The 13,494-nt window shown below is 51.0% G+C and overlaps 2 protein-coding genes across 2 annotated transcripts in view; one reads left to right on the top strand and one right to left on the bottom strand.

Annotated features, from left to right (window-relative positions):
* Positions 1-328, bottom strand: part of TECR (trans-2,3-enoyl-CoA reductase) — a 28,262-nt gene extending 27,934 nt beyond the window's left edge. The window contains exon 1 of the mRNA XM_082650558.1: positions 4-328. Coding sequence (XP_082506684.1) covers positions 4-18 — 15 coding nt within the window. The 5' untranslated portion in view covers positions 19-328. The remainder of the gene's footprint in view (positions 1-3) is intronic.
* Positions 329-6,635: 6,307 nt separating this feature from the next.
* On the top strand, positions 6,636-10,317 carry DNAJB1 (DnaJ heat shock protein family (Hsp40) member B1). The gene is made up of 3 exons (XM_082651619.1): positions 6,636-6,891; positions 8,070-8,650; positions 8,953-10,317. The coding sequence occupies exons 1-3, from the start codon at positions 6,681-6,683 to the stop codon at positions 9,181-9,183; spliced, it is 1,023 nt and encodes a 340-aa protein (XP_082507745.1). The 5' UTR covers positions 6,636-6,680; the 3' UTR covers positions 9,184-10,317.
* Positions 10,318-13,494: the final 3,177 nt, after the last annotated feature.

Below are 13,494 nucleotides of genomic sequence, written 5' to 3'. Positions count from 1 at the left end.
TACCTCAGAGTGCTTCATGGCTCCCTCACACGGCGGCTACTGCTCCTGCTGCTGCAGCTACCTGCGCGCAACACTGCAAGGGATACCTCACACGCTCACGACCTCCCCGCGAGACTAACCGCGGCTCCGCGTCCGCCCCGCTCCTCCCTGCCGCGCGCGCCCCTCCAGCCAATCAGCGCACGGGGCGCCCACTTCGCCCTCGCCCAGCAGGGCAGGTCCGAACGAGAAATAGCCGCTCTCGCCACGGGGCTAGCCAATCAGCTTGCAAGACCCACCGAGGGGGCGGAGCGCGGGCAAGAGGGAGGGGAGTCGGTAGAAAGAAGGGGCTTGGCTACCCACCAATCAAAGGGGGCCTCGGCGCCGCGAGCCCCCCCCCCAGCCCCGCCCCTTGGTGGCGTCGCTGTGGAAACCAAGGGAAGCGAAGGTTACTGCAAGGCGTGGGGGAGGGAGCTAGCAGTTGAGTGACGTAGAAGGCAGCGTTCGCGTCGTGGGCAGCTCGACTGGATGAATTCCGAGGTGGGCGGCCCCCGGGGGATACCGGGGAGCAACGGGAGAGGGATGGGGGTTGGAGGCATGGGCTGGGGCACCTGGATGGAGAGGCCTTTCTGGCTAGGGGACCCGTATCTGTCATGAATGGGAGGAAAGGAAAGGGGAAATGGGTGGTGAAAAGCCTTCTGGAACCGCCCCCAACCTGTAACCATTCTGGGGCTGTCTTCACTCCCTTTTCAATGCAAGCCCCCGCGCCACCTTCCTCGACTCGAGGGGCACGGAGGCCACATTTGTCTCTACCTGCACGGGCCAGTATGGTCACCGCTGGCCACATGTGTCTAGTGAGCCCTTGAAATGTGGCTAGTCAAAACTGAGATGTGCTGTAAACATAAAACACAAACCGATTTCAAAGAGTACGAAAAGGAAAATGTAAAAAAAAAACAAAAAACCTCATTAATCACCTTTTATGTTGATTACACGTTGAAATGATGTTATTTTGGATATATTGGATTCAAATACATTATTAAAATTAAATTCCCCTGTTTCTTTTTACTTCTTTAATGTGCCTGTTGGAACATTTAAAATCAAACACAGCTGGCGGTTGTGCCTCTCACACTAGCTCTACTGGACAGTGCTGGTTTGGGGTCATGCCATGCTTTTGTTCCATTGATTGTCATTGGGAGGCTGGTTTCCACCACACACACACACACACACACACTCATGCACACTTAAGACAGGACCTGGCACACTCCCTCACCTTATCTACTTTCTCCTGATTCCAGACCCTGCCCCTGAGCCTTCATCAACTGTTGAACCCTTCAGAATTCAGAGACCTGGCATCAGGGACATGGTGAGAAGTCCTCAACGATAGATCTCTGATTCACAGGAGAGCAGGGCAGGGAGAAGGTGAGTCAATGCTCGCACTTAGTCATCCAGGTTAGGCTCTAGAGACTTCTGAAGCTACAGCTTATGGGGACCCCTGTCTCCAAGTAAAGGAAGCTAAGGCTGTGGTCTTCAGAAATTCATTACCTTTTTCATCGGACCTATCTGGGCAAAACAGATGAAAACATAGTGTTTTATACTTGTACTTTCTCTTGTACAGATCTCTTCCTGTTAGCAGTTGTGGGGCTCACAGTATCTGGAGATCCTTTATGTACCGACAGGCCTCATTCCCTGGCCTCATGGAGGGGGATGGGGGACTACTCGCTCAGAGGCCACAAGTTTAAATCGTACGAAGTTGAGTTACTTGAGGTGTCTACTTCTGAGATGCTGAGGGGGCAGGGTTGAACCCCTAAAACCCAGCCATGTTTTGCTACTTTGCCAGTTCTGCCAATTTCCAGCTTCTCCAATGTGGTCTGAGTAAGCATGTCTTCCCTATCACTGGGTTCCAGCTAGGCAAGGCGTCTGGTGTCCAAATAGATGTCATTTTTGGAGATTCCACACACATTCCTACAGACTCAGAACATTCTGGAATTTCCCTTTCGAGACTGCTTCCCTGAGCCCTGAACTCACTCAACAGGCACCAAATAATTTTGTGAACCTACTATGCTGTGTGCCAGCCGAGGCATAAAAATAATTTCCGTCCCTCTCCTCACCTACAAGAAATGCATAGAAAGGCATGATCCAGCCTGCAAAGAAGTCCTTTGTTTTTGATGGGTATTACAGGTGTGAGGACCCCTTGTTGGCCTCACCTGGCTTCCAGTAATCAGTCTGCCAGCAGAAACCAAATCTACCCTCAGAATGAAGACTGGCCACTTTGTTCAAGCCATTCATGACACTGTACCACAGCTCTGACTATACCTGTTGGTAGGGACAGCTAGATTGTCCAGCACAGTGGCTGATTCATAATGGTGACAAGTAAATACATTTGGTATTTGCTGAGTCAAATGTGATAAGTCCCTTAGAGCAGTTTCCAAAGGGGAAATTCTATTTCCCACATGCAAGTAAGATAAGATCTTGATTCTTCCAGGAACCTGGCTTGGCTTGTTTTTGGGTGTGTGATCAAGCTGATTCAGAGCTGTGTGAGGGAAGGTAAAGCCTATAGCAGACAAGCCAGGGCTGGTTAGCAACTTTCCACTGTGTCAGGAGCCCCAGAGAGAGGTTTCCCAAGTTCTATCTTGTCTGCCTTTTTAATTTTTATTTTTAAGTCCATGGGATTTATTTTCTTTCTTCTTATTGACGTATAATTTACATACAGTAAAATTCACCTTTTTTAGTGTACAGTTCTGAATAAATACAGACATGTAACCACCACCACAGTCAAGATACAGAACATTTCCATCATCCCCCCAAATTCCCCTGTATCCCTTTGCAGCAGATCCCAGCCCCTGGCAACCACTGATCCAATTTCTGCATCAATACTCTTGCCTTTTCCAGAGGTCCTTTAAAATGGAATCACACAGTAAATAGACTTTTGAATCTGGCTTCTTTCATTAACATAATGCATTTGAGGCTCCTCTGCATTGTTTCCTGTGTCAGTAGCTCAGTTTTTTTTATGGCCGAATAGTATTCCATCATGTTGCCAGATCACAGTTTATTCATTCACCCACTGAAGGATATTTAGGTTTTAATGGCTGTTGGTAATGACAAATAAAGCCTTGATAACCATTTGCTCATGGGTTTTTATGTGAACATAGGTTTTTATTTCACATGGGTATTCCACCAGGGGAAGATTGTTAGCTTGTATGGCTGTAATGCTTTTGAAGTTCTTTTTCGTGAAGAGAAGAGTTGAAAAAAATGGCGATGCTTTTTTAAAAAAAATTAAGTCTTTATCATCATCTGAATCACATCTTAACATAAGCTGAGTGCTTACCATAAATACTCAGTATGCTACACAGTTTACACGTCAGCATTTTATTCACTGGGTGACCTCAGGCAAGTCACATGACCTCTCAGAGCCTCAGTTTCCCTACCGGTAAAACAGAGGTAATGATAGTCCAAGCTCATAGGATTATTGTCAGGATTAAATGAGTTAATACAGATCAAGTGCTTGGAACCGGCTTGACACAGAGTAGGACCATGTCAGTGTTAGCTATTATTATGATGTTCATTTCCTGGCCCCTCTCAAATTCATCCACATAGCAACCCTGGGAGGTAAGATCTACCCTTATCCCATTTTATGGAGGACATACCTAGCAATTCGAGAGGTAGAGCAAGTTGTGCAAGATCACACAGGCAGTAAATAAGTAAATAGTGGGTCCAGGATTTCAACGGAGGCTGACCGACTCCAGACTCACCTGCTTAGTTCTTTTTATTTTTTAATTTATTTTTGGCTGTGTTGGGTCTTCGTTGCTGCGCGCGGGCTTTCTCTGGTTGCAGTGAGCGGGGGCTGCTTTTTGTTGCGGTGCGCGGGCTTCTCATTGCGGTGGCTTCTCTTGTTGCGGTGCGCGGGCTCTAGGGCATGCAGGCTTCAGTAGTTGTGACTCGTGGGCTCTAAGAGCGCAGGCTCAGTAGTAGTAGTTGCTCCGTGGCATGTGGGAGCTTCCTGGACCAGGGATCGAACCTGTGTCCCCTGCATTGGCAGGTGGATTCTCAACCATCGCGCCACCAGGGAAGTCCTGCTTAGTTCTTACATTAGGGTTCTATTGGATACCAAAGAAACAGAACCAGTAGGATATATGTGTTTGTGAGTGTGTCTGTGTATTAAGAGATTTATTTCAGGCATTGGCTCACACGATTGTGGGGGCTGGCAAGGCAAGTCTGAAATCTGTAGGGCAGACCAGCAGGCTGGAAACTCTTGGCCAGGAATTGATGCTTCATCCTCAGGGAAACCTCAGTATTTGCTTTTAAGGCCTTCGGCAGTGAGAGCGCAGAACCCTAACCACTGCACTGCCAGGGAATTCCCTCAGTTTGCTTTTGAAGCCTTTCAACTGATTGGATGAGGTCCACCCACAATACCAATGGTCATCTCCTGTACTTAGAGTCAACTGATTATAGATGTTAACCTAACCACATCTACAAAACACCTTCACAGCAGCACTTAGTGTTTAATTGAATAACTGGGTACAACTGCCTGGCCAAGTCGATGCATACAACTACCCATCACATCTTCTCTTCTTCTCTGAGTTGAGAGCTCAAACCTGTGCTGAGATTTCTGCAGAGGCCACTTTTCCAATAACATTCCAAAGTGCCCAGTGAGTGTCCAGGTCAAAGAATCATAGCCATAAGAAGAGATGTTGAGTTTTTGTTTTTTTCTTTTGTGGGGGGGTTGAACAATTAAAACTTCCTGAACATGACCCAGGCTCGCTCAAGGAAGGGAGAGTTCCCAGCTCTCAGGTTGCCCCTAAACACAAGGACACCCTTCACATGATGTTTTTGGCCCACTCAGGGCTATGTGAAGACCCTTGGAGGCTGCCACATCTGTTAACTCTTAAATTTATAAGTGTGAGGAAATCCACAAGCTCTGAGTTTTTCCCCATGGTGACTCTCCCGCTATCTGTTTATGTAGCTTTTAAAAAAATCAAACTCTCTCCCCTCCACGATTGGTTCAGGAACCCTGCAGTGCTGTGCCTCTGGGCACCCAGCCCAGACTCATCCTCCCAGGTCAGCTGGTGTGTGTCCTAGTCCAGAGTCCTTACTGACACGGTTACCCTGGGGTCGGGGTGGCCAGGGATGGCCGGAATCCCCCTGCTAGACAGCAGGGGAAGGCCATGGCATCTTTCTCAGGAGTTCCAGCCTGCACAAGGGCAGTAGCTACCAGAAGCTTTTTGCCAGGAAGCGGGTGGCTCAGCAGCCCACCATTCAACCAGATGGCTACTCACCCCTTTGACAGCACTTCCTCTAGGCCAGGCCTGTCCTGGGCACTTCACAAATGTTGAATCAACGTCAACTTCAAAGCCCTATGAGGCAGGTACAACTACTACCCCCATTGTACAGATAAGGAAGCTAAAGGCCCTGGAAGGCTCAGTAACCAGCCCAAGATCACACAGCCAGGAAGAGCTGGAACCAAGAATGAAACCGGGCTGTCTGGCTCCAGAGCCAGTGTCACACCGCCCAGACCTCCCAAGCAGTTCTTCCAGGAAACTCTCCCCTTCACAGGGCACCACCACCTACCCACCCCTCTTCCCTTCTCAGGTGGTACCCCTTTCTGAGCCTTCTTACCCCGTCAGCCCTGCCCTTGACCACAGACACCCGAGACTCTCAGAGCCGAAAGGGATCATGTTGCCCACAGATGAGGAAACAGAGGTCTTGAGAGGTGTATGACACGCCCATGTCTCCCCCAAATCATAAAGGTAGTGGGGAGGGGAAAAAGAAGGTGTATTAAAAACAGCCAGGAATATTTACGAAGCGTCGGTTCCAGACACGTTTCTGCCACTAGAGACCCAGCACTGACAAGACCCAGTCCCTGCCCTCGTGGTGGTCGCAGGCTGGGAGAAGGGTGACATTTAGCATGAAAACCAAGGAACAGGGTAATTTCAAATTTCAGTGGCAGGGGTTCTTGAGAATACGGTAAACTGAAAGACTTAAGGAGCTGGACTGAGAAGACCTCTCCAGGGAGATGAACTTTGGTCCCGGGTGCTCACCTCGCTTTACAGGGTACTGTATAGGTGAGGACAGGGGCAGTACCGGGGCTCCCAAGTGCATTCTACCCACAGCCGGTAGAAGAAGGCGGGTGGATAATTTTAGTCCCAGAAGCAGGGTGGGTGTCTGGGGCAATGAAAGATTAGGTAACTCCCCCGCCCCGAGACTCCTGGCAGGAACTGATTCCCACGCCCTGTGAGATAAGAGCAGGCACGTTTGCTTCTGCTACGGAAGGGGCGGGGCCTTCTCCGACCCCGCCCCTTCCCGGAGCAGCGCGTCGTAACCTATTGACCCAGGCAGGGGGCGGGCTGCGCGGCCGGCCGGGTCGTCAGGAGCAGTAAAGCAAAATCTCTATTGGTTCCCGCGGGGGGTGGGCGGGGCCTCCGTCTCCCGGGGGCGTGCGCCACGGGGAGGCGTTGCCGAGGGCGGAGCGGGAAGGGGCGTGGCCGCGCGCAGGGGGCTGTTGGCGGCGCTGCCCCGCCCCGGATGTTGCGCGTCGCAGCCTGGGCGGCGGCGATTGGTCGAAACTGCGTAGGGGGCGGGGAGGAAGGTTCTGGAGTGGGCTGGCGGGCTCTGGAAGCTTCCGCCGGGCGGGTATATAGACTCCGGGAGCGGGGGGCGGCGGAGCCGGGGGACGGCTACAGCTGGGCGGCGAGCGGCAGGCGCAGGCAATGGGCAAGGACTATTACCAGACGCTGGGCCTGGCCCGCGGTGCGTCGGATGAGGAGATCAAGAGGGCCTACCGTCGCCAGGCGCTGCGTTACCACCCGGACAAGAACAAGGAGCCCGGCGCCGAGGAGAAGTTCAAGGAGATCGCCGAGGCCTACGACGTGCTCAGCGACCCGCGCAAGCGCGAGATCTTCGACCGCTATGGGGAGGAAGGTAGTGTGCGCGCTCGCGGCCGGGGGCGCGGCCCCGTCTTTTGACAGGCGGAGAAACCGAGGCACAGCGGCCACGCTGCGGCGTCCCGGGGAGTGGGGGACGCCCCGGCCCCCGGGGGCGAGCAGCCCCCGCCCTCTGGCCACACGGGCCTCCGGTCTCGGATAGGCGGCCGCCCGATGGGAGGAGCAGCCCTGGCTGCGCTGCTCGCCCAGAAGCTTCTAGTATGTCTGGGACTGCCCCTCCCTGGACTCCCGCCTCCGCCCACGGCCCCGATCGGTCCGGGGTGCTGAAGGAGAGGGTTCGGAGGCCTAGCTTGAGTGGTGGCATTGTGGCCCCGCGGGCCCTAGGCTCACCTGGGCGAGGTGCAGGGCGGGGCCTCTGGCTGAGCGCCGGGCACAGCCTGCGTGTAGTGAGCCTGCAAACGAGAGTGACAGTTAATGCCGAGCGACCTCCCGGAGCTCTCCGAGGGTGGAGTGAGGTAATCCCTGTAAAGTGCTTACTTGGCTCCGTGCCGTGCCGGGCACGTAGTCGGCCGTCAAGGTGTATGGAGCAATGGGGCCTGTCTCTGCCCAGCCTCCCCGGGGTAGCTCTCTTCAGGGAAAAAGAAAGCGTTCTTGGTGTCCAGTTGTCCGTTGATGACTCAGGCTGGCTTCTGGGCTTGGTCTTAAGAAATAAGTGACTTTTTATATAAGAATGATGGTAGTAAGTGCCAGGGTGTGAGAATTTGAAAGTCTCCGTTTACAGTTTCACCTTCATCTCTACTCCCCCACACGTCTCTAGCCCTAAAGTATTTAAGAGTAAACATTTAGTGAAAATTGATCCTGGGTTGTGCTTTTTTCATCGGATCTGTTAGTGAATTCTTTGTACTCCTTGTAACATTGCAGGAAGGATGGGTTACTCAGGTGTGAGGATCTGGGTGACCGCAAGAGATATGGCCATCTCAGAGCTTGAGCCTTTCACTACTGTCATGCCACAATGAACTACCTACCTTGGGGAGTAAGGGTTCTGTTTTTGCCGCTGCAAGTGGGAGGTAAAAGCTTGGGGTTCTTCGTTATTCTTCCCAGACAGGCTAAAAAAATCCCTCCCGCAATGACTTCTAAGCTTTTTTCCTTAAGGAAAGCTCCTGGAGAGCTAAGCTCCTAGCCAGCCATCTGATTTCTTCTGCTTTTGCTTTTCAGGCCTAAAGGGCAGTGGCCCCAGTGGCGGGAGCAGCGGTGGTGCTAACGGTACCTCTTTCAGCTACACATTCCATGGAGACCCTCACGCCATGTTTGCTGAGTTCTTCGGTGGCCGAAATCCCTTTGACACCTTTTTTGGGCAGCGCAACGGGGAGGAAGGCATGGACATCGATGACCCATTCTCAGGCTTCCCCATGGGCATGGGTGGCTTCACCAACATGAACTTTGGCCGCTCCCGCCCTGCCCAAGAGCCCACCCGAAGGAAGCAAGATCCCCCTGTCACCCATGACCTCAGGGTATCACTTGAAGAGATCTATAGCGGCTGTACCAAGAAAATGAAAATCTCTCATAAGCGGCTGAACCCTGATGGAAAGAGCATTCGCAACGAAGACAAAATCTTGACCATTGAAGTGAAGCGGGGGTGGAAAGAAGGGACCAAAATCACCTTCCCCAAGGAAGGAGACCAGACCTCCAACAACATTCCAGCCGACATCGTCTTTGTTTTAAAGGACAAGCCACACAATATCTTTAAGAGAGATGGCTCTGATGTCATTTACCCAGCCAGGATCACCCTTCGGGAGGTAAGGCACTAGGCAGGGCAACGTCTGTGGAGGGAGAAGGCTGCTTTTTGACACAGTTCAGTATTTGCTTGACACATATTTCTGAGCTCTTGGTGTGTGCCAGGCTTGAGAGGTGCAGTAGCAACAAGACTTTCCAGGGCTCTGTTTTTCCAGAGCTTCTGTGCTGGTGACCTGGGTGGATCTGGGGGCAGGGTCTTAGCTACAAAGGCCTCGTGGTGCTTACCTTACATTAAACAGCCTCTGGGCAGGATGTGAGCTTCCGAAGCTACTCTCTATCTAACGTTGTCCATTTGCTTTCCAAGGCTCTGTGTGGCTGTACAGTGAATGTCCCAACTCTGGACGGCAGGACCATACCTGTTGTATTCAAAGATGTCATCAGGCCTGGCATGCGGCGAAAAGTTCCTGGAGAAGGACTTCCTCTCCCCAAAATGCCCGAGAAACGTGGAGACCTTATTATTGAGTTTGAAGTGATCTTCCCCGAGAGGATTCCCCAGACGTCAAGAACCGTTCTTGAGCAGGTTCTTCCGATATAGTCAACTGTGTTCCCCAAGGATTGACCAGGGACCTTTCCAGAGCTCAAGGATTTCCAGACTGTTCCACCAGCTGTGGACCCGCGAGAGGGCGGGAGGGCCCAGGGCGGGCTTTCGTACTGCTGAATGTTTTCCAGAGAATATATTACACAATCTTTTAAAGTCGTGCACTAGACTTAAGTGGTTTTTCGAGCGATAGGGTGGCAGGTGGTGGGGACAGCAGGAAAAGGCAGTCCAGTCTGCCCCGCTGGGTCCTGCCGCCCTCCGGGATGGGCCTACACCCTCCTCCCCCAGGCCCTGCCCAGGGGGAGAGGCAGACCCACAGCTGGACTTGATCCCTCTGTAGTCCCTTTGCTTGCAGATGTTAGACGTGGTATGGACCTGCCTTCTTGGTTACCAGGTCTTGTACACTCCTCAGTTTCTGTTGTGTAATCAGTTCATGTTTTATTCTGTATTTGTCTCCCACGTCTTACTCTTCCCCTGAAGAATCCCGTCTTTTCTCTTGCCATCTCAAATTGAGAACCTAGACTATTTTTGCCGAACTGCCTGGCTGGCTCCCACAAGCAATACCTCTCTCTCGTTCCAGCAAGACCAAGGGAGCCGGCCTCCAGTGAGCGAGCAACTTGAGCAGCTGCCTCTCCCTCGAGCGTCTGGGGCCCTGGCCGGAGCAGGGGGTCCTCTCAACCCCTGGCTCCAAGGCTGGGCGCGCTCACTTTCCTTTTCTGTAAGGCAATCTTTTGGCACACCTGGGATTTACCAGTGGCCCAGGTGATTTTTCATTTAACGGACTTTGGACTCTCAAAAGGATCTGATCCTTTTGCATTTTGCACAGCCCTAGGTATAATCCCTTTTGATAAAAGGGTCTTTGCTTCTGATTACAGGAGCACTGTGGAACGTCTGTAAATATGTTTTTATAATTCCGTGTAAAGTTGGTGTGCACTCAAATGAAACCAGTCCACAGCAGCTGCTGCTCTCTGTAAGGGGCCATGATGGAATTCGGAAGGAACCTGGTGGGGGCGGGGGGAGGCATGTAGGAACAAGTATCTGTTCCTTGCAGGCCAGTCTGGTGCTCAGACCTTTAGACTCATTGTAAGTTGCCACTGCCAACACAAGACCAAAGTGTGTGACTTGTCAGTGTGCAGTGTGACAGCATTAAAGACTGATGCTAAACCTCAGGGGAGCGGTCCTGTGACTCTGTTTGAGGGCTCTGCTGACGGGCTGGGGTGGGGTCTGGGCAGCCCTCCAAAGGCGGCCAGGATGGGTGGGTGGGAGGGAGGGGTGAGCAGAAGGCAGGAGTCCTCTGCAAGGGAGAGAGAAGTCACCCTCCTTGAGCTGGATGTGGTGTGGATAACAGCAACCCACAGGGCTCGATCCAGGCATCCGGAGAGCCCAGTGGACTCAGCTTGCTTTCTGTGAAGGTTGGGGCCAGAGTTAAGCAGGTCCCCTCCCAATATTCCAAGGTCTGGTTGCTGGGGCCAAAGGGAGGTGGATGTATCTCCCCCCACTCCTTACTCGCTAGAACAGGCTGGTGTCAGGCAGACCCTGGCCAAACCAGACTAGGATTCCAACCCAGGTGCCCTGGTGAAGACCTGTTTCCTGCCCTCCCTTTATCTGCAGGCCACTGAAACTGCTTTTACTTTGCAACTCTTTTTAAGGAACTGGTTTTATTTTAAGGTAAGTAATTACACAGGCGGAAAACAATGTATTGCTATTTTGCTACGAAACGTCTTGATGTAAAAACTTAAATAACACCATGTTTAACGTCAACGTAGGAGTGGCTTTCCCTTCCCACTGAAAGAATTTAACCACTGAAAACAGTCTAAGAGCAGTGCTGTCCAAGAGAACTTTCTTCAGTGATGGGAATGTTTTATGTCTTTTAAAACAGAAATTCTTTAAGATTCAATAGAAGTTGCTTGGTAGCTGCAGCCACACGTGGTTAGCGGTGACTTGGGTAAGACCTGGGTGTCTTAGAAGGGCAGCCATGTGGAGCCCAGAGAGGCCATCCTAGTTGGGAGGTGACCCCTGGAGTATCAGAGCCAAAAGGGACCTTATCACAAGATTTCTTCACTGAACCAGGGACCAAGATGACATTTACTGCAGAATTGGCCCTGGCCTTGGTTGGGGTCACAGACCCCCAGGGCTGCCAATCCCCCCGCCCCCGTCTCCCTCATTACATAGCAGGCGCCTGTGAACTTCATATCCAAGGGCCACCAGCACGAACGTGCACAAAGCCTTAATGTGTCACAGTTCTGGTAACTTATTTAGAACAATAACCTAACCAGGGCGGTGGATGGGGCAGTGTGAGTCTAGGAAAATGTTCACAGTGAAAAAGACAGAAAGGACCCTAGTGGACAGAAAGCCTGCCCCTCAGATGTACAGCTTTTGCCCACGCTGGACACGGTTGTGTGTGTCAAGTGTCTGCTTGTCTGCAAGTGGACCTCTCCTCCTCCTTAGCTTCCAGTTAATGGATCTTTTTTACTTTCCCATGCTGCCTATCTGACCACGTTTCAGAGTTCCTTCCATGTCGGTGCATGTGGAGCTGCCTCTTTTTCGGGCCCACTTCATCTTTATCCATCGCACCAGGAGTGTCGCATTGATGCAAACAGTAGAAAACTCAAAATTTACATTCGGCCTGTGGTGAAAAGTCGAGTCCCCTCCCTCCTCAGAACCACTGTAGACAAGCCATGGCATTAGAATATTTTTCCTTTTTTAAAAATGTTTTTTGTGCGTCCTCCCAGAGAGAGTCTGCTTATATAAGCATAAGCATAATTTCTAAATGTTCAGTTTCAATTTTTGGCTATGTAATCGCAGTACCAAATTTACAAGGGCACATAGAGTTAAAAATTCTCCCTCCCACCCTGCTTTTGAGTCCACCCCCAGTGAATGTTCCCAGTGTCTCCTGTGCATTTCCTTCTGAGATGCTGCACGAATATATTTTTCTTTTTTTATACAAGTGGTACATACTGTATGCTATGTGTTTTTTTTTTTTCCTCACATGTCATGGAAATAGCTTCCTCACTTCTGTTTTTCTACACATCGATTCTGCCAGGCCTGCTCAGGTGGGTGTGAAGATCTAGTTCAATGTTTGATGGCCCCTACCTCTCCTCTATCATTGCTCCTGCTTCTAGGTTTGAATCTCAGCTCGATCACTTTCTAGCTGTGTGACCTTGAGCAAGTGACTTAACCTCTCTGTGCCTCAGTTTCTTCAAGTGTAAAATAGGCATAATAATAGTACTTCTAGGGTTGTAAGGATTTTCAGATATAGATATATAAGCACACAACGGGGCCTGGCACACAACAAGCACTGTGTCAGTTATCTTTGTATCCCAATGTGAAAGTTTCTCAGCCCACAACTGGTAACTCTAAAGACTGAGGTGAGTCCAGGGTCTTCTGGGTCAGTGCTCTCGGGTCAGGTCCAGGAACCAAATCCCCAGGCAAGCCCCTGAGACCCACAGCTCCACCCCAGCCCTCACCCAACTTGAGGAAACTGTACCTAAAGCAGGCTCACTCCCATGCTGTCTTGTCACCACCTGCTCACTCGGCAGCAGCAGTGGAGCATCAGGCTCTAGGACTGAGCAGCCCTGGGTTTGATTCCCAGCTCTGCCACTCTGCAGCTGTGTGTTCTTGGGCAAGTGACTTCACTTCTCTGAGTCTCAGTGGCCTCCTTTAAAAACAGGGCTAATGAAGGTACAGACTTCATAGAGGTGTGAAAACTGGGCAAGGTGGGGCATTGGGAAGGCAAAAGAACGTGGTATTAAGAACTTGGCTTCTGGAGCGTGACTGTGCTGAGTTCGAATTCTGCTCACTGCATTCCCCTGGACAAATAACAAACCTCTCAGAGCCTCAGTCTCCTCCCATGTGAAACAGGACTAATCATAGCCACTCCCAACTTTCTCACTCCCCCAGAGCCAGAACTCAGACAGCTAACCCCTGAGAAGAACTTCACACAGGCCTGGCATGGAGCAAGTGGGCAATTAACACAAACACATATTTCTAAGGCAGTTGGGGTAAACCTGCCCCAGGTCTCCTTAAATATTAATTATTCTCATTAGTTGTTAATCATTGAAGGACCCAGCATAGTGCCTGACACATAACAAGCATTGTCTATTCAGTAAATATTTATTGAATACCTACAGTGTGCCCAGTCCTCTTCCTGATGCTGGCGACACAGCAGTGAACAAAACTGGCAAAGACTCCTGCCTTTGCAGAGCTGACAGTCTAGTGAGTGGAGTGAGAAAGAAGAAAATTAAGAATAAATAAATCATCTAACATGCTAGACTGTGATGAGAGTGATGGAGAAATATAAAGCAAGTG

This window comes from Grampus griseus, assembly GCF_964374135.1.
Source record: "Grampus griseus genome assembly, chromosome: 3".
In the NCBI taxonomy this organism is placed as follows: domain Eukaryota; kingdom Metazoa; phylum Chordata; class Mammalia; order Artiodactyla; family Delphinidae; genus Grampus; species Grampus griseus.
Note: the sequence above shows the minus strand (reverse complement) of the source record. Positions and strands in the feature narration are given on the sequence as shown.

Coding starts and splice junctions, on each gene's coding strand:
- DNAJB1 (XM_082651619.1), top strand. CDS start 6,681: ATGGGCAAGGACTATTACCAGACGCTGGGCCTGGCCCGCGGTGCGTCG. Junction 6,892..8,069: donor CGACCGCTATGGGGAGGAAG/GTAGTGTGCGCG, acceptor TTTGCTTTTCAG/GCCTAAAGGGCAGTGGCCCC. Junction 8,651..8,952: donor CCAGGATCACCCTTCGGGAG/GTAAGGCACTAG, acceptor TTGCTTTCCAAG/GCTCTGTGTGGCTGTACAGT.